Genomic DNA, 21,453 nt, shown 5'->3' with positions numbered 1-21,453 from the left:
TGTGTTGGTAATGGTAGTGTTGGAACATACTAGAGAGCCAAGCGTAAGGCAACGCGAAGTTATTAGACTATTTTCGCCTTTTCATCACAAAGAAGAAGTCTTTTATTGAAAACAAAAATTTTTATTTTGGACTGTACAGTAAACAATCGTTGTTATCTTTGATCGAAATGGATCGACAAGAGTAAAACGTTGGAAAGGGTTTCCTATGAAGAGCTTAATGGGCTACTCTCAAGATTTCCGAGCTAGAGATTCCTGTTTTTAAGTGATGCGGGGGTCGACCTGAAATGTACATATGTCGTACCGGCAATAGGCCTATACTAAAACAGGATTCTACCATCATCATATTGGTTTCTGGAATAAACATTTCCGATGATCCGTGATCATTCACTCCATAAATACAAGTTTGAACAGCAATATCAAGCATTTGATTGGTCAGGTTTTGTCGCACTGACACATTACCCATACTACTTATAGCGCATGCGTCGCTCTATACCTGTCGCTTTACATCACCGCCACCAGTAAATTTTGTACAGCAATCTTGAACAACGCTGAGTCACTGGGGTCACGGTGATGAGTCAGAAAGTGATCTTAGACGACACAAAAAAAATGCACACTACCCTATGAAATGGATGCTCTACTGTCATCTAGAGTGTCACCCGGTCTACGTCATGTCAAGCTAGGTATAAAAAGTTTGTTTAGTGTTTTGTGCCCTGAAAACGAAAAGAAAGCTATATATCCCTGTAGGTACAGGTTAAAGAATGCCCAAACCATTCAAACATGCCATATCACTCAGATGCCAAATCAGCCCCCAACTCATCCATTTAATCCATATCACTTCCACTTGTCACGTCCTCTCTGGCCGTACGAGGGAAGGTCTGCCAGCGGGTTGTCGTGCGTTTCCCCCGGGCTATGTCCGATTTCCTTCCATAATGCTGGCTGCCGTCGTATAAATGAAAACTTCTTGAGTAATGCGCAAAACACCAATCAAATAAATAAACCCACTTATCACGGGTTCCAGGGATTGATAGACATCGATATTTTGGCATGGAAATGTGGTTTTTATAATTTATCAAAGAATAAATGAAAACTCGTCATTTATGACAATTCTGAAATAACTTTACACCGTGGTCTAAAAGTGAGAACATACGTTTTATTCCTCTTTGGACTTTTGCTTGTAGTATTATTTAGAAAAATTGAGTGACAGTGTTGTATCACAGATTTTGTTGGGTGCAGCTCCGTCTCTCGCGTGGAGCATTTACTTCCATGGCCTGTTTATAAACCTTGTCAAACAGGTACTATAATTTTTGATTGATTACAAATGAGAGCAGTGGTAAAGTTTCCAACTCTCTCCCCGTAATGCTATATCTGCGAGTCGAGGTTCTGATGTGTTTGCTATATGGGCAGTCTGAGTTAGGTAGATAAGGATAACTTTAGACAAGAAGTTGGAGTGATTTGATTAGGCGACGATGGTTATGGCTGCGCATGTATCACAATGACGAGGCAGGGCATGCTAACCTGCCCCCTATTTCACTCACACAGTCTCTCTGCTGCGCACGTACCGTTATCAACCTGAACTTCGCACTTGTATGGATTGATCCTTGCAAGGCAAGTGTTAAAGTGTTAAAGCTTGATTGGATATAGTGAATCAATGAATCATTGTTTTATTTATTTATTTTTTGGATTGGTGTTTTACGCCAATCATTCTTTTAATTTATATGAAACGATTCCATTTGACAAAATGTGTTGGGCTGCAGTACTCAGAGTAAGGCTCCATTTGAAAGGTTTACAACCATTACGGTGCAGGAAACATCAACGGTAGGCCTATAGATATGAGTGGAAAACTCAAAGCTTTGAAAAGATAAATGTAGGCCTGCTAAGCAAACATCTGTGAACCAATCGTAAACCAAACATGGAAATTTCATCACTGCATTGTTAGAATTAAGAAGGATGGGAGAGGCAAAGAAAATACGTCAAAACCAAAACCATTAAGCGGGCAAAAAGTGTGGATTATCGCATCCTTCATTTCTGTCATCTTTTAAAGCTGCTTCTCTGCATGTATTTCGTCCTATTGTCTTACCGTAGTTTCACCCATATTAGTTCACGTTTAGTATAAGTATCATCTTAGGATGGGCTGTTCACGTATACATGGAATGTTCATGGTATAATCTCACAGCAAAATGTTCACGCATACAGCGTGGTATTATCTCACATTAAACTTTTCATGTATACTGCGTGGTATAATCTCACATTGAAATGTTTATGCATACAGCATTGTCACACATTCAACTGTTTATGTATACAGCGTGGTATAACCTCACATTAAACTGTTTACGTATACAGCATGGTATAATCTCACATTAAATTGTTTATATATACAGCGAGGTATAACTTCACATTAAACTGTTTATGTATACAGCATGGTATAATCACACATTAAACTGTTTATGTATAGAGCGTGGGTATAACCACACATTAAACAGTTTATGTATAGAGAGTGGTATAACCTCACATTAAGCACATTAAACTGTTTATTTACATAGCGTGGGTATAATCTCCCATTAAACTGTTCATGTACAAAACGTGGGTATAATCTCACACTAAACTGTTTATGTATACAGCTTGGTACAACCTCACATTAAACTGTTGATTTATACAGTGTGGTATAACCTGGCCTTAATGTGGCCAAATAAACAGCGTGGTATAATCCCACATTAAACTGTTCATGTACATAGCGTGGGTACAATCTCACATTAAAATATTCATGTACAGCGTGGGTATAATCTCACATTGAACTGTTTATGTGCATAGCGTGGGTATAAACTCACACTAAACTGTTTATGTGTACAGCCTTGTACAACTTCACATTAAACTGTTGATTTATACAGTGTGGTATAACCTCGACTTAAACTCGCCATATAAACAGCGTGGGTATAATCTCACATTAAACTGTCCATGTAGACAGTGTGGGTACAATCTCATACTGGACTGTTTATGTATACAGCAGGGTATAACCTCACATTAGACTGTTTATGTATACAGCGTTGTATAATCACGCTTTAAAGTGTTTATGTATAATCTCACATTAAACTGTTTATGTATAGAGAGTGGTATAACCTCACATTAAACACATTAAACTGTTTATGTACATAACGTGGGTATAATCTAACATTAAACTGTTTATGCACACAGTGTTGTATAACCTCACATAAAATTGTTTATGTAAATAGCGTGGGTATAATCTCACATTAAACTGTTTATGTACACAGCGTGGGTATAATCTCACATTAAACTTTATGTATACAGCGTGGGTATAATCTGTTATTAAACTCTTTATGTATAGAGCGTGGGTATATTCTCACATTAAACTGTATATACATAGCGAGGGTACAGTCTCACATTAAAATGTTCATGTATACAGCAGGGTATAATCTCACATTTAACTGTCCATGTAAAGAGCGTGGGTATAATCCCACTTTAGACTGTTTATGTATAGAGCATGGTATAATCTCACATTAAACTGTTCATGCACATAGCCTGGGTATAATCTCACATTAAATTGCTCATGTACACAGCGTGGGTTTAATCTCACATTAAACTGTTCATGTACATAGTGTGGGTATAATCTCACATTAAACTGTTTATGTACACAGCATGGTATAATCTCACATTAAACTGTTTATGCATAGAGAGTGGTATAACCTCACATTAAACTGTTCATGTTCACAGGGCCGTATAGTCCCACAGAAAACGGTATAAATTCCATCTGTTCTTATGATAAAGTAGACACATGTATAAAAGAAACCGTTATTGATTCTGATGGTTCCGTGGATGTTTGTGGAGAACGGTCATGAACACCTTTTTCTTCACATTTTAGTATTTTGTTTTATCACTAATTTGTGTAGAAGACCTAAACTTACCCACATCCCACTGTGTGGGTGTAAGAAAAGCTTCACAAAAGCGTATCTGTGTCAGCAATTCGTCTAGCACAGCAGCCTTTACTGCAGCAGGCTGCATTCCGTGATTGTTTCCAGGTTTTCGGAAAGTAAGGCAACACTCCACGCGACGAGATAACTCGGTGGCCAGACCACTTACGTAATGTCGATACCAACAGCAGACGGGTGAAGAAGGAGGCCAAATCTCGGGGCATACACCTCAGGTTTCCCTCCGTCAGTGTGGTGTACAGCGGGGGACTGGGGCAGAGCAACTACACCCTCTCCAGTTAAAGTCATTAGGCCTATGTCCTCAGGGCTAGGTGAACGTTATGCACATATTCTGACTGCGCAGTATAAACATGTATTGGTAGTTTACAAACGTTGTGAACAAGTTGCCCTATAGACTGGAGGCTTAAAGTGATGATAAGAGCCCGGTTGGTCGTCTAGGAGCTAGGGAATGTATATGCATTGTGTTGAATTAGATCACCGCGTATGAACAGTTGCAAATGAAAGCTCAACGGAGATACATGCGTCGATAAACGACAACTTGTACACTAGCACGGCACACGATTCGGATACTGATTGCATTCATTGGCCTGGAACATTCCTTTGTGTCTTCCCAACATCACTGAAATCTGTGAACTACTTCTCTTTGCCTGACTGTGTCCTAGATTCGTACTTTATAGACTTAGTTCTTTGAAGTGTATGCTATCGACAAATCATACAATCGATCAGCTAATCGGTTATGTCACAAGTTAGCTCCTGTACTGGTCATTTGACTTGCTAGCCAGACAGATATAAGGTTTCGTGCCATTTTGGTTTTTGCATTTAACAACAGGCAGACATGACGTCAAAAACAAGTAGTTTTTGTTCTTGTTAGTTCTTGATATTAGTAAATGCACACCGAGTCAGACATTCATGACTCCTCGTGACAAATTACTTCTTATATTGAAAAACTCGAAGTCCGTAGATCCGGGATCAAACCCGGTTCGGGTCATACTAAAGACTTTGAAATAGCGCTTTCTCCTGCTTCGCTTGACACTCAGCGCTGAGACGTTAACGCAAGGCAAAGGGACTGGTTGGCCTGGTGTAAGTACAATGTAACTGGGCGGGGTGTCATGTGTGATGTCTTCGGCATGACACTTCGGCATAAGCGCGACGTAAAACCCCAAGCATTAAATTACATGACATCTCGTGATAGGTTTGTTCTTGTATTGACCAATTCAGTTGTCAGATAGACAGACATGGCGTCTCGCAATAAGTTTGTTTTTGTATTGACCAATTCAGTTGTCAGATAGACAGACATGGCGTCTCGCAATAAGTTTGTTTTTGTATTGACCAATTCAGTCGTCAACACGACGTCTTATAACAAGTTAGTCTTTGTACTGTCCAATGCAGTCGTCAGCCATACAGGCACGACATCTCGCAATAAGTTAGATCTTGTATTGGCCAATTTAGTCATCAGCTCACTTAATCGGTTAATTGCGCTATTGACCACATTACCGCTTTCGTTGATCGAGTTAGTTCACTTGTTTATTTAATGAATTTTTTTTAATTATTAATGTCAGTCAGTTAACTTTCACGTCACCTAATCTGTTTTATTCAATTAAATCAGTCAACATCTATTAGTTCTGTCTTCACGTCACTTAATGTGTTATTTCTTCGATTTTTGGAAATCGGACGATACCCAGTCATTTTTTCATCACCTGACGTAACCCACTAGTTTGCCTGTTGATCAAAATCAATCATCTGCCATTAATATAATACTCACGTTACGTCTGTTGATCAAATGAGCCATTAGCCGTAAGTTAAATATCCCTGTTAGTTTGACTGTTGATCGAATCAGCCATCGAAGATAAGAACAATACTCACGTCACTTAAGTCATTAAATCGTCTGTTGATCAAATCTGCCATCGACCATTAGAATAGTACTCACGTCAGTTAATCAGTTTGTTCACGGTCACGTTAGTCACCAGACGTTAGTTTAATGTTCACGTCACTTAATCCGCTGGATCATTTGTTAACCAAACCAGTCCTCATCCACTGATTTAGTTTTGGAGATACTGAATTAGCTAGCCATTCTGTCAGCCGTAAGCCAGTCATTTATTCCTCACCTAGCAGACGGTGACGTACTGAATCAGTTATTATTTATTTATTTATATATTTACTTATTTGATCGGTGTTTTAAGGCATTCTGCAGAATATTTTACTTATACGACGGCGGCTAGCATTATGTGGGGAGGAAATCTGACAACCAGAGGGGAAACTCAAGACCATCCGCAGGTTGCTGGAAGATCTTCCCACGTATGGGGGAGGCTCCTTGATCATTACTCCGTGCTGGCACGCTAAATACCTCGGCCACGGAGGCCATCGGATCAGTTATTATCCCATATACACTGATCACATATACTGTCAGCCAAGGCAGGCCTCTGGTCCCACCAATTTGAATTAGTGTGTCAGCCTAAGAGTGATGTTTTGGGGAAACAATAAAGTTATTTATATTTATAAATAACTATTAGTAATCAGTTAGCCCAACCCCCCCTGTCTCGTCATTTATAAAATAAGCTCTGCAAACCGACATATACTACCTATTCTTCCTATTTTTAAAGCTTGAGTGACATATTTTTTAACATAACGAAAAGTACAACTCTTTTTATAATGCAATCTGACCCTATGTAAAACAAATAAATCTGCTTTCACTTGGTTGGTGTGAACAACATTAGCGAGTTTAGCGGCTTTTCTGCTAAAGGTCACGTCAATAGCTAAAACGTTCTGGAGAACTAGCCATCGCTGGAAATGAAAGCTTTATGTTGGAATTCTACAGAGCTTATACTCTGGGTCTTTCTCATATATAATGGTCGTACAGTCGTTCAGCGAGTAGACCATTTTGTCTGAGTGCTAAATAGAACCCATCTGCTCAGCACAGACTTCTTCCTAAGGTTGAATCCTGTTAGTACTGGAACCAATCTTACGAGGACTCACGTAATTTCCTTTTTGGGCATACAATGTAAAGTTATCACAGCCGAATTTAATAACAGACTAAAGGGATTCAAATGTTCTTAGTAATCATACTGCTTCTATTGCCTGTAACATCATAGGCATATAAAGCTTGCAGGTTTTATTTATTTATTTAATTTTTTTATTGGTGTTTTACGCCGTACTCAAGAATATTTGTATTATACGACGTGCGCCAGTGTGATGGTGGGTGAAAACTGGGTATATCCCGAGGGAAACCCACGACCATCCGCAGGATGCTGTCAAACCTCCCCACGTGTGGCCGGAGAGAAAGCTAAAGGTTTTATGATTTGTGTCCACTTAAGACTCGATTCATGTGTTAACCAGTGAGTTCTCATTTTCACAGTGTTGATTACACGTTATTTGAACAGTGGTCCTAGTTAGAGATACCGTCTAACTTACAGTACAGGAATATCCTTGTGGCCGGGTGGTTAAGGAGCCTATCGTTCAATCGCTAAGCTATTAGACATGGGTTCAGTCCCAAACTGGAACCGGTACTTTTTTAAAGATTCTTCTGGTTCCATTGTCCTTTGGGCCGTCCTGAGTAGTAGTATGACGTGTAATCTGATATGAATTTCGATAGATAAATCCTCTTCCAACAATGTGAAAGGTTGGCCAATATCAACATGCTAGTGGTCGGTGGTTTACTCATATCAATTCAGTTTCCACCATCTATAATGTATTAATCGCTATCGGCTGAGCGAAGTGTTCCTGAGTATGGCGTTAAACAAAGAACCACCAAAAAAACTCTTGTTATTTATAGTTGTTATATGTCATATGTTATATGTTTTTATGAGTGATTTTGAGTACTTCAGAAGCACTTAGATACGACGTAGTCGTCTCTGTCAAGTCTGCTGAATTCTTTAAAAGCTAGTATTTGAATTATTGCATTTCATTACTTTCGAGGACCGTGCATTTGAAACACGGTTTTTTCTAAACACTACAGCGACGTTTAGATATATTTGTTTTTGTCCGTTCAAATTAATCTTTATTGGACAGACCACTATCATACTTCTTCGTGCTTTAAGAGCGTTTACATGTAACTACACAGCGTTTGTTCCTCTCAAAGTCACAGTAATTAGCTTGAACAAAAAGGTCTTTAAATACGTTGTGATTCTATTGAACAAACTTGTGGTTAGAGTAATTAACTTAAATTCACGAGCACTGCTAAATGGTACAGGATCATTTAGATGTATGGTGTATTTTTGTTTCTACCTTGGGCAAACAGTGCTTCCAAATGCTGAAGAAGATACGGTATCAAAACTCATCAGTAGCATTTAAGAATTAAATCACGCATATTGATTAAAACCGTTGCAGCTCTATATGCGAAGCATCATGCCTATGGTATGTGTTTTTACATGGTCAATGATTTACATCAGTTGCACCTTTTCCACGCATTCTATTATTTCCCATTCTTTCCAATTCAATATTGTCGAAGCAGCAACTTTTCACAGTCATCTGTTATCCATATGGCCGTATATAGGTCTGACTAACGTATGTTTATACTCAGAAGGTCTGTGCTGTACTGTGAGAGTGCTTGCTATCGCCGTATTAAGTTATAACAGTTTACTGATCGACTAACGCTGGGAGCCTTACATACTTGTCGGTTGTGTAATTCAGTACTGTTTTGTCAACAAGGCCATTCAATGGTTTCTATTGTACTTCCTAATTTGGTATTTATAGGGAAACTCGATGCTCTGGGCAGCAGGGACGAATAAAGGAGCTAGCGTCAAGGTACCTTCTCGCCTCTCGGCAGGGAGTTTGTGAAATCCTATGCCTCAGGACTTGACGCTCATTTAGCGTGAAAAGCTAGCTGAAAAGCTTACCGAATTGCTCTTCGTAAGTCTCATTCTGGAAAACCCCATACAGATGGGAATTTTGTTAGAGTTCTGCTGAGTTTACCAGAGCTGGGATACATAGACATACGCGTGAAGTTCCATCTGGGATTGCAAGGAACACATTATGACTAGCTTAGCTTGGTGAAATCAAAATTTCATAGTTGTATCAAGACTTTAAGCAGAATGTAGTATGTATATCTATATATGTGGTCAAAAATTTTTTAGCTTGATTTCGGCGCGTTTTCCACACAAGAACATTGTACCTAACAGAATCTGTCTTTGCATTAAATTTTAGAAAAGCCAGTTGGAAGCACATTGGTCAAACAAGCGTAAAGATATCTGAGTTAAGAGCCATGTTGTGGTGTTTATCGGTCTGCCATGAACCGTCAAAACTTCAGCATTAGATAAAAACTCGGCAATTTATTTTTATGCTATACAGAGGAAAATGTATTTTTGCAATGGTGTTTGTGAATTCAACTTTAGATATCCACATCATGAAGAAATAATTTTTGATAGCATAACATGCAGAATGGAAGAATGTGATGTACTTGTAAGTGAAATGTGAATGATTGTTCCTTGACTTCCTTACATATGGAATTACATATACCTATACATGTATGTTACAATCACACCACAGCATGCGTTAAGCGTGGTTTTATTTATCAAATAGGAATTATACTCACCACCTGGATGGCAAAAAATACAAACCAATCCAAGTGGATGAATAATACATATATGGGCAATAACACTGATCAAATCAGATTTCACAAAACATAGTTTTGGCTTCTGTCACAGGGCAAATCATGTACATGCATAAATATGTCGTTGTCATTCATCAGTTTGAGACACTAAATAGATCTTTTCAAATCGTGTTTTTGTCTGACCAACTTTGCGACGTTTACCAAAAACCAAAAATCTTCACCAGAGTTGACTTTTGGCTAAGGTCGCATCATATCATAGACAAATACATTGTTCCAGAGCACCAGTTTTACAGTTTACTCCGCATAAATGTACGTGCGCGGTGCAATGGAGGCCTGACGCTTCTCGATTTATAGCCGCAGTTACGTAACCTCTTATGGTAATCCGCCCTTTTGTTTAGGGCACGGAAATACCGGTCTCACTTTCCCACATTGCCACAGTGAGGTGTACCAGTGACTCAACGTCTGTACCCACGCACCAGCGCCAATAAAGGCGAAACGATCGTTGATATCGGTGTCAAAGGTGGCGAGGAAAATGTCCTGTCGGCACATTGGTGTATTTTGCTTCACACTCCAGAAACAAGGTTCACTGGTATCATAAGTAGTCCTAGCCGGTAAGCATAAGCGAGCATGAAGTCACCCGGGTGATATCATCAGCGGCTTGTTCGCAGACCTAACACGGAAGTGAATCTCCCACACGTCTTCATGCACCTTCAACTTTAATATCAACCAGTGGTGTCTGCAAAATGATTCTACATAAAGCCGCAAACTTTTGTTTCTGATTTGTTGTCCGGATAGAATGCGACATCCAACTTTAAATATGTCCGTCTTCAAAATGCATATATCATTAAATAGTAGCTAAAAGAATTAGCAATGACATTTTTGTCTCATGGAACCTGTATAAGACGTGAGTTTTAGTCGTGATTATTAATTAACTAAATGGATTACATATACATGTATGTCTATAATCAATCCAAAGGATGCACTAAATGATTCGATAATAAACATATAAGCAGTGCAACGATGCCAGCTTAAAAAAGTTATTAACAAAACGCAATGGTGATAATAATACGCGGCGGAAATAGTCACGCTTTTCTGGAGAAGAAATGTGAAATGTTGGGGTTGGAATGAGATCAGTTATGACTGAACGATTACACCGGATTGGCAGGCCACGCACAGATCTTTTTAGATGTGAATGGGACAAATCTTTACCAGTGTTATTTGATATTCTGTGCTCTCGCGGCCTATTTGTCGGTATATTTAGGTGAATGAAGCCCGATAACGACATCAAAATGTTAGTCCAAGACAATCGCAAACCCATGTTTTTGTTGTCGTATAAAAACACGGTGTAATTCTCGCGGGAGTGAGCCTCGATCTCGCTCCCCATGTCAATAACGTAAGCTTATAGAATTTGGCACTCAGCCAAATGTGTGAGTAGGTGTGGTCGAGTTATTCTATGCCGGGATAAAACATTTTAGCTATCCACTAAGAAACACATGTTGGCACATGTCTGCTGAACACATTTTCCTCTCAAAACAAACGGTGTCGTATTCAAACCGATGGGAATGTTCGTCCGCAAACGACAATACATGGCAGCTTAAATACATCTATGAGCATTTTGCTTTTTCAGGTATTAGACGTGTATTTGTCAGCCTCACAGTGCTTTACACTAGGGTTATGGTGTCCACCGTGTGAATGATGGTCTGATCCACAAGGACTAACTGTGAGATTTACGTCAATGACAAACACATGGATGGCATTTAATCTTATAGGTGTAATGTTAAGCCCTGACTGTCGTATCTACTTTTACGTTACAGAGGTTCTTTTATAAGCTTGCGTATCGCTTTACACTTCCATTTAAACAAAATAATCGCCAGTTAAACAAACCAGAAAAAAACTGTAAAGCAAAGATGTAGAAGAAGACATTGATTAAGCAAACATTCTTCTATGCAACTTTTATAGACACTGTAAAAGCAAAAACTGGTGGACTTTATATAATTTTTATTAGTGACATGATGTGATCCACAACAATTCAGTTTTCAGTTTTAACTGTGCTGACAAATTAAATTGTGCTGATCGAGTAATATTCCATCAAAAATACCACATTTAAGAAACTTTTGAATGGATCAACTATCACGCTCAAGATTTAAAGCCAGTTCTGAAAAAAGCAAATTAAGGATTAATTTTTGCCATTATAACCCTTTGCGATATTATCGGTGTTTAAAGCAATTGATAGTTTCTTTTAAAATGGATTACTGTTGAATTCGTTTCCATTTTGTTACACTTGGAAATCCCCGAGATTTCACTTCAGCATAATACGTACAAGAAAGTTAACTGTTTATAGCTCACATGGTACTGGGATGGCAATTCTCAGTTTTCACGAGTAGAACGCATCATAAACATTGGAAATATCATGTCTGTTAATAATTGCCTGCTCAGACTATACCCAGTTCGTTTAACCCTTGAACAGATGAGGCAGTAAACTGTATGTGTCGCTTAAGTTCGAATGCGGTCCTTTTGGAGTGCTTATCGCTCATTGCTCGGCTGCCTTCATGGTGCGTTTTTCCATCTGTCGATCAGAAAGTGTGCTGTAGTTTTACGCAGACTTGGAACGTATGATATTCCAAAACATTTACTGTTCCTGTCTGAAGCGTAGAGATTCCATGAGCGGTTCGCTGGCAAAAAGCTGTTACTAACAAAACATATCTTCGGGCTCTTTGTTGTGGAAACCAATTCTTTGACAGACCTACAGTTTGCCTGCATAGAAGACAAGCTCAGTTGTACAGGTCGTACATATTTAGTACTTGCCAGGAACCATTTGGCCCGAATACCACTTTCTGTTCAACTCGATATGTCCTCTATATTCCTTCGTCATCGCCCTAAAACCACTATAAAGTAGTATGTATTTATTTGTTCACAGTGGGGCATTTACGTCTGACTGCTGGGACAGGAAACTGCGGTAAGGAGGGTTGAACTGGAACACGTGTGCAGGGACTTAATCGAATGCCTCATCTCAGGTCAGTACGGGTCAAGATCGCGATCTCTGAAGGTCACTTCTGTTCCAATAATTTGGCAATCAAATTTCTACATCAAGGAAACAAAAAAACAAAAACACACAAAAAAAAAAAACAATTTAGATTTTTTTTACTACTTTAAAATATATATGTGATATGACGAAAATGTTGTTAATCATTTAATGAGTTAATCAAACAGTCAGACAGCATGATTGCAAAGTTCAATTCAAAAGCGTTAAACTCGGTTAAAACAGCATATGAAAATGCCGATTTTTTTGATCAAAATTAATGACTTGAAGCGATGTATATAATATGACGTCATACGGTCACAACTGATATCTGGCAGACTCGTTGGGCTAATTTCAGCATAATGACAACACACGGATATTGGACCTTAAGTTATGATCTGAAAGACTGTGCAGTAGCTTTTAACAAGATACGGCAGTCAAAAATGGAATTGTCTTTCCAAACGTTTATGGACAGGAGCAAATGTTACTCTAGAGGTAAAGAGAATCATTTTCCAACAGTTCTGTTATCACTATTCCCAGTGGACTAACTTGGCAATTCTACTGATTAAAAATGAATGTGTCGCAAATGTGGGACACCCCTTTTCCAGCTTATTCCTTACAACCCCCCCCCCCCCCAACATACTCACAACAACAAGGCCTCGCACGTTGTGACCAAATGACCCCACCAAAGCCAATCTGCATATTTCATAATGTCTCCGAAATGTAGAAAATGAGTTCGATACCAATTAGCCTGAATCCAACAACCTGCTGTAAATGTTGGCAGATCGGTTTTGTTCAATAAGCAAGCAGAAAAGTTCACAGTCCTCTACACAGTCATGTAGGGATCTACTGGACAAATCTGTTTATTACAAAAGTAATAAGGTGCATAAAGGGAGATTCAGAAAAGGTATAGTCAGACTTTCAATGGAAAATCTTATACAAAATAGCATATCAGCTATAATCTTGACGACTAGCTAGTAAAAAAACTCTTCAGCTTGACGGTGAAAGCTTTTCTGATTCAGAGGCCAGAATTGAATCAAGGAGCTTAAAGGGTTGACCAAATGGACACAACTGTATACCGCAGTCTTTTATGGAAGGAAAGAAAGTAGGCTATGACACTACAAAATATTCATGTTATGGTCAAAAGGTGCAATGTCATAACTCATTACGTAAAATTGTTGGACAGATAAAGTTAGAAATATGCATTTTCCAGAAAGGTTGAGTGGTTACAGGCGGTACAATAGATAATTAATAACCATAAATATCCATACTCTCTGATATTACGCTGCATGATAGATTCCAAGCATATTTATTGATATCTGACTGATTATAAAAGTTATCTCTTGAAGACATTACAATCGCATGTCTTTATATATTCACTTGATTGTTAATTACGCTGTACTTATGCGACTTAATATTTAACATCCGGTTAATCTTCAAACAGCCAATCTAATATGGCACAGCAATTTCGACTTACAAACTGATCGGCGCCCTATAAGTGAAATATTGTTGAGTATATTGTGAAATAACTGAAGAAATAATAGTGCTGACTAGTATGTAGAACGATGGGGTTGCCCATTTTCATTTAATAAGTATATAGAAATTAAGGCTGTTAAAATAGTGATCGTACAAAGACGCAGCCCGGGCAATCTTTAGGGTAGAAAAGCGAACGTGTGCATATAGCTATCGTCACGTGTTGCATGTTGATGTATTTTATAATTAATGGATTGTTTGATTAATGTTTTACACCATACTCAAGAATGTTCACTTATCTGACGGTGGTCAGCATTATGGTGGATGAGTGTTATATGATGAGAAAATAACCAGTGGAATTCATGTAATAATTATTTGATCAGTGGTGTATACGTGGACTGTGAGAAGCAGGAAGGCCATACGGTGCAGCTATTTATTGCCTAAACACTACTATCATTCTGAACTATGACATGACGAGACAAATATTCTCAAACCCTCAAAAACTACGTAGATTAAATCATTAGAAATGTTTTCCACACTTTTCGTTAGATATTATTCCCGGACAATGTTAAAATCATGCCATCAATAAATTCCAAATGTACACTGAAGCACATTTCTCATTTAGCTCTTCTAGCAGTGAAAATCAAAATGTACACTGAAGCACATTTCTCATTCAGCTCTTCTAGCAGTGAAAATCAAAATGTACACTGAAGCACATTTCTCATTCAGCTCTTCTAGCAGTGGAAACAATTAAGGAACAAGTTAAACTATTATATAAATACCGGCCTAGATGTCATTCGCCTTGGGACATTGTAAAGTTGGATGAGCACGCACAATGAAAACTGACATTAAGCAGCCATCTGGGGGTTTGCCAGTCCATCAGAAGTGTCAGCCTTTCTCAGGCCAGGTCTGATCGGGAAGCCCTTCACCGACTAACCTACTAGATGAATTCTGCTCCTGAATTCTGATGTGTTAAGTCTGTTCTAACAGCCCCGTGGATACTGGAAGAGAAATTAGAATCCTCGTCCACATGTTAATTTTACATACTCCAATTCATTCAGAAACTCAAGTAATTCTTTCCCTGGTATTTAAGGAGTAATTATTATAACAACAAAAACTGGCAGCCATATATGTGCAACAGTCGACGCGTCTTAATAATGTCTGCAGCTATCACTAAATTTTGCTACGAAGATCGATAGCAGTTTGCTTAAACAGAGTACTTTTAAGACGCAATCACATGGTACCAAATTTATTGAACCGACTGGCAGAACTTGCAAACTTAGTGTGATGACTTACAAAATGGAGTCCAGTGTCCGGTGTAAAGACTCACACAGATACCGTAACAAGTTCAAATTGTTATAGCAGCGACACCCTGCACAAAGTCGTTGAATCCAGAAGCCTCGTCGGAGTCAACAATGCACACATTGACTGGCCAACTTAACGTAGGCATCTTAAGGGTCATACTCCTTACTGCGCATCTGCCGCTCTCTGGGGTCGCTTTACATCACTGCCAATACTAGACAAGCTTGACCTTTGTAGTCTGTGCGACGCACGTAGGCTTGTTTCATCACTGGTGTCCTCGCGCGGAACTATGTGATCCCATTCATCAAAAAATTGCCTAAATTGTTTTGTACATATAAATCTGCACATCAAGCCCCGCTTTCGACTCAACATGGCAAGAACGTCAATAGAGTCTGTGGTTTGACTTTAATTAACCAGAAAGTCATTGTTGCGCACACTGCACATTGCTGGTATAAAACTTGAGATTCTATAAACACTTCAGTGCGTGATTAACAGGTAACTTAAATAAATCAGGAAATCAGTAAATAAATCTATTTGCATTCCATCAACTACAAAATTACTTCATCATTCATGAATCTGGGAAATCTTTCTGCCTCGTGAAATATAATACATACTAAAAGGGACCTATATTAGAGCAGTCAACTATCCCGCCATTGAATTAATATACAACTTGTATTCCCAAGTCTGTTGGATTCCAGCTGAGACTTTTCTGATTTTATTTTGACGAGCTTTACCACTTTTCTCTCTCACAAAGCTAACTGCGGTCGAACGTGTGAGCTATTTTTGACAACGGCGTAAAACCCCAGTTGAATACATGAAAAAAATTGATAACTCTGTAACTGAAGATAGGAACCTTCGTCCTGAGGATATGACCTGGAAGCCGGGAAGTCAGTGTTAGAATAGAGAAGCTCCGTATCGTGAGGCGTATGATATACTTGCTATCTTTAAATGAGACTTGAGGATTGTTCTAATGACTTGTTATTATCATAATTTATTCATTTATTGTATTTACGTTATTTTTTCTTCATTAATATATTTATTTTTATTTTATTATTTTTTATCTTATTTTTGTTTAACTCCATAATCAAGGTTTTTTTTTACCTCGGCATTTAAGATGTCGCTCAGTTCAATGGGTGATGGAAAACGGGAGTAAACCACCGACATCTGGCAAGTTACTGACAAACTTTCTCGTGTGTGACGTACAGATATGCACTTTGCATGTTGGTGGAAGAATATACATGCTATCACCGTCGACTGCTTTGTTCTCAGCAGCGGATCGTAACTGAGAGAAAGTCCACAAATTACTTGTTAAATACCGGTATTGAACCCGTTCGCATTATTAAAGAATGTTCTCTGGCTGACCGCTACTCTAACTTCCGGTGTGTTCACCATTATGTTTTATTATGTCAGCAATATACACATGACGGCCTAGATGATATTCCCCCACAGGTAGACATGTATGTGACATACCGGGAAGGATAATGTCATGTTAACAATAATCGCTACATTTGTAAATGAAGGTGATTTTCAAAGAGCATTTTCAAGGAACATATTGAATTTAAATCGGAAGATTTGCTAACGCCGCATGTAGGCCTATTGCCAGTCTGCCCTCCAACACACAGCTGATGTGTATAAGTAAGAGCCAGTCACCATCATTTCTGTATCATGACTTATGGCGGGCCTCAGACAGGTAACAATTAGTAAACGATGTTAATTAGAGTACATATAATCCTACTACGAGGGCACTTAAAGAACATTAGCTCAGCTTTTAGATATTGGCATTACTGAGATCTCCAGGAGTTTGCCTGCGGCCCTAAGCTGCAGCTGTCCACTTGGTTGGACCACGCTGCTCGCCCTGGCTGAGTAAGCGTGGTCTTCCTGGCCTGCCCGCTATGAATCTGCCGGCACGGCGCGTGATACCTAGGCGCGCCGAACCGCGCTAAAACAACAAACTTAGCGGTCATTTCAGGCCGCTGTCAGTTTATGCACTCGATCTTTAAGATGTTGTTTGATGGGCTGTAAATCAACACCATATTGCCCTCGGACCCGAGACCACTTTCCGGCGAATACCTTGCGTACATCAAGCATACATTTCGTCTCCTTTTCAAACATGCAGAGAAGAAAAAGGAGTAATGTATCTCCGAAAAACCGTAACTGGCAGTATATCATGAAAGGCACACTGCATCTGACACGATTTAGGTGGAAATCTTTTGTAGGAATGGATATTTGTATTCAAGTGTTATGTTAATTTTTTCCTTTAATTAGTTCGAGTTGATGATTATTGGTTTACTTAATTGGATAAGTATTACTTCATCTGTCATAGAAATGATGGAAATTTAGAGTTTTCAAAGCACCTAATTTTGTCACTGATAAACCTTCCCACTGAAAGAAAGACTAATGGTGAAATGATGCTACACCACAGCCACACCATACAACCACTCTTCCACCCATCAGCCACACCACACAACCACTCTTCCACCCAACAGCCATACCGCACATCCACTCTTCACCCCATCAGCCACACCACACAACCACTCTTCAACTCATCAGTTTTACCACACAACCGCTCTGCAACCTATCAGCCACACCTCACAACCGCTCTTCAACCAATCAGCCACACCACACAACCACTCTTTCACCCAACAGCCACACCACACAACCACTCTTCAACCCATCAGTCCCACTACACAACCACCCTTCCGCTCATCAGCCTTACCACACATCCACTCTTCAACCCATCAGCCACACCACACAATCACTCTTTCATCCAACAGCCACACCACACAACCACTATTCAGCTCATCAGCCTTACCTCTCAACCACTATTCAACTCATCAGCCACACCACACAACCACTCTTCAACCCATCAGCCACACCACACAACCACTCTTCTACCCATCAGCCCCACCACACATCCACTCTTCACCCCATCAGCCACACCACACATCCACTCTTCAGCTCATCAGCCTTACCTCTCAACCACTATTCAACTCATCAGCCCCACCACACAACCACTCTTCAACCCACCAGCCACACCACACAACCACTCTTCAACCCATCAGCCACACCACACAACCACTATTCAACCCATCAGCCCCACCACACATCCACTCTTCAACCCATCAGCCACACCACACATCCACTCTTCAACCCATCAGCCACACCACACAACCACTCTTCAGCTCATCAGCATTACCACACAACCACTATTCAACCCATCAGTCCCACCACACATCCACTCTTCAACCCACCAGCCCCACCACACATCCACTCTTCAACCCACCAGCCACACCACACAACCACTCTTCAACCCATCAGCCCCACCACACATCCACTCTTCAACCCATCAGCCACACCACACATCCACTCTGCAGCTCATCAGCCTTACCTCTCAACCACTGTTCAACTCGTCAGCCTTACCACACATCCACTCTTCAACCCATCAGCCACACCACACAACCACTCTTCAGCTCATCAGCCTTACCTCTCAACCACTATTCAACTCATCAGCCACACCACACATCCACTCTTCAACCCATCAGCCCCACCACACAACCACTATTCAACCCATCAGCCCCACCACACAACCACTCTTCCGCTCATCATCCTTACCTCTCAACCACTAGTCAACCCATCAGCCCCACCACACAACCACTCTTCAACTCATCAGCCTTACCACACAGCCACTATTCAACCGATCAGCCCCACCACACATCCACTCTTCAACCCATCAGCCCCACCACACAACCACTATTTAACCCATCAGCCACACCACACATCCACTCTTCAACCCATCTGCCACACCACACATCCACTGTTCCGCTCATCAGCCTTACCACACAACCACTGTTCCGCTCATCAGCCTTACCACACAACCACTATTCAACCCATCAGCCACACCACACAACCACTATTCAACCCATCAGCCCCACCACACAACCACTCTTCAACTCATCAGCCTTACCACACAACCACTGTTCAACCGATCAGCTCCACCACACAACCACTCTTCAACCCATCAGCCTTACCACACAACCACTATTCAACCCATCAGCCCCACCACACAACCACTCTTCAGCTCATCAGCCTTACAACACAACCACTATTCAACTCACCAGCCCCACCAATCGTGGCTACCACCCAAGTACTCGGCCATACATGAAAAATAAAAACTGAAAAAGAAAATTGACCATGGTCGGGTTTGAGCTTTTGCAACGGCTCTGTTTAAGTGCATAAACTCATTTTCAGTATTGTCTCACCCACTCACTTCTCGAAATCTTTTGTGGTCTTGAAAGGCAATAGCCAAAACTTGGGAGTAAAACTTGCAACAGAGTCTTGAACTATATACTTGTCTACCCACACCAACATATCTGTGTCCCTTTAGTATACAGCAGGCTATGGTACAGAAATGTTTATCACACTCTTTAGGCTGTCAGCTACTACTCGTCAACATTTGCTCAGTCACACTATCTCATGTACTCATTTTTTGAGCGCCCCGACGATGTGATGCTAGTATGTGTCAGCCCAGAGTTGATTTGAAGCCAATGCATAATCATAGGCACTTGCTTCCGTGAGAGCTGGCCTGGACCAATCGGATGGGCTGGTTTATCTAAGCTTACGAGAAAACAACTGCATGTATTTGAGTGGCCATAAAAAGAATGTGGCGAGCACGGGTAGTTTGAACTAGAGTCCTACACGTGTCCCACTTCTTTCCAGAGACCTCCGGATTGCTGGCTAGCGGGAGAACATCAATTGAACAGGAACTGGCGGAGATAGTCTAGACGGGCGAGCGTTCGAGTGTGAGAGTGTGTATGAGTGGCCGGACGAGGAAGACATGCTAATGATTCCCTCCCACTCCCGATCTTCCTGATTGTTCGGACTGAAGAAAACAGAATTTCAAGGCTTAAAATGAAGTGATTATCTTTGAAAGAAATTGTGTTGTGGAGGGTATGAAAGTCGTTGTGGGGAAGTTTGAAGGGTAATGCATTGCCCTTGTTCCACTTGACCCTGAGGGACCATTCGTTGTTACGTCATGGTGAGTATAGTCTTCCATAGTTTTCAGGCGTAGAACTTTATGCATTGTGTTATGTAAATTTGTAGAGGGAATTCTGCACAATCAGCAATAGTATAATGTGCCAACGTTACTTAACTCCTATTTCATTTGAAGTCTCTTAATGACGGGTAGACCGCCGGAAAGAGAGCCGCGACTGTCCAAAAGCGAGAAAACCACATCTCGCCCTGCCAGATTAAGTTTGCCACACTTCACACGCTACATCGGGGACAGGGGCGACAGGAAAAAAGAGATATAACACACGCAGGCCCTTAGAGAAGCTAACTTAGTTTGCTTTTCCTTGACACTTGTAACGCTCTGGATAAATATTTGCAGAGCACTAAACAATTCTAAAGTAGAAGAAATCTGTAAATTTGTATTCCGCCAGTGAAAGTTTCTCGCTTTCTGGGTGACGCAACTGAGTGTTCTCAAAACTTTTGAGTTTTGGAATAATCTATTTTTATTTTCTTATAACCGATAACCATATATAAATATGTCATTCCATTTTGTTTAATATCGTTTGTCGATGTTGCCGACGGTGTTATCAGCTTACACGAAAGGGCACCTGTAGGTTGAAAACCAAAAAAAGCATGACAAGGAACTGTTTATATCATTATCCCACTGAGGGCAAGGGTGTGGTTTCCTCAGAGTGAACTGGTCACGGTTTGATGAGATTTTGATTTGTGGAGTACATTCTGTGTAAACGTGTCGTCTTGCTTAAGCAAGTTAATCATTCTGGCTTGGGACGGCTAATAGTGTATAGAGATGCTTTTCTTTCTTACCCATAAATAGATTTGTATATAGCACAAATCATGTAGTATAGGAAGCACATGTGTAAAGGAGAGCTTGAATGAAACTAGCAATTATGTGGCTTGACACTTAAACAAAGTGGAAAATGCGAAACATCTTTTCGTAGTTATGAGGTCAGTTTCACGTGAAATTACTTAAGGTTACCTCGGCGTGTCCCCATTGGCCACAAATGCCTTCAGTCAATTTCTATAGTGTATACAGAAGCTATTTGTACGCAATGGGTCGGCGATCTGTAAGTCGCATAAAAAGTTAATTGGACTGCTGTTGGTGAATTTAAATGTTTTGCACCTGTTACTAAAAGTAACATAGTTCA

The 21,453-nt window shown here is 40.2% G+C and overlaps 2 protein-coding genes across 2 annotated transcripts in view; both read left to right on the top strand.

Annotated features, from left to right (window-relative positions):
- Positions 1-21,453, top strand: part of LOC135469807 (collagen alpha-1(IX) chain-like) — a 103,883-nt gene that overhangs the window by 40,171 nt on the left and 42,259 nt on the right. The window contains exons 2-3 of the mRNA XM_064748412.1: positions 12,404-12,500; positions 19,997-20,315. Of these exons, the coding sequence (XP_064604482.1) occupies positions 20,313-20,315 (3 nt within the window). The 5' untranslated portion in view covers positions 12,404-12,500; positions 19,997-20,312. The remainder of the gene's footprint in view (positions 1-12,403; positions 12,501-19,996; positions 20,316-21,453) is intronic.
- On the top strand, positions 17,689-18,906 carry LOC135469808 (mucin-2-like). The gene has a single exon (XM_064748414.1). The coding sequence runs from the start codon at positions 17,689-17,691 to the stop codon at positions 18,904-18,906; it is 1,218 nt and encodes a 405-aa protein (XP_064604484.1).

The sequence above is a fragment of the Liolophura sinensis genome, chromosome 7 (genome assembly GCF_032854445.1).
Source record: "Liolophura sinensis isolate JHLJ2023 chromosome 7, CUHK_Ljap_v2, whole genome shotgun sequence".
Taxonomy (NCBI): domain Eukaryota; kingdom Metazoa; phylum Mollusca; class Polyplacophora; order Chitonida; family Chitonidae; genus Liolophura; species Liolophura sinensis.
This window is presented reverse-complemented; position numbering and strand designations above follow the sequence as displayed.

What these genes read in the sequence shown, in the direction of transcription:
- LOC135469808 (XM_064748414.1), top strand. Translation starts at nt 17,689, where the DNA reads ATGCTACACCACAGCCACACCATACAACCACTCTTCCACCCATCAGCC.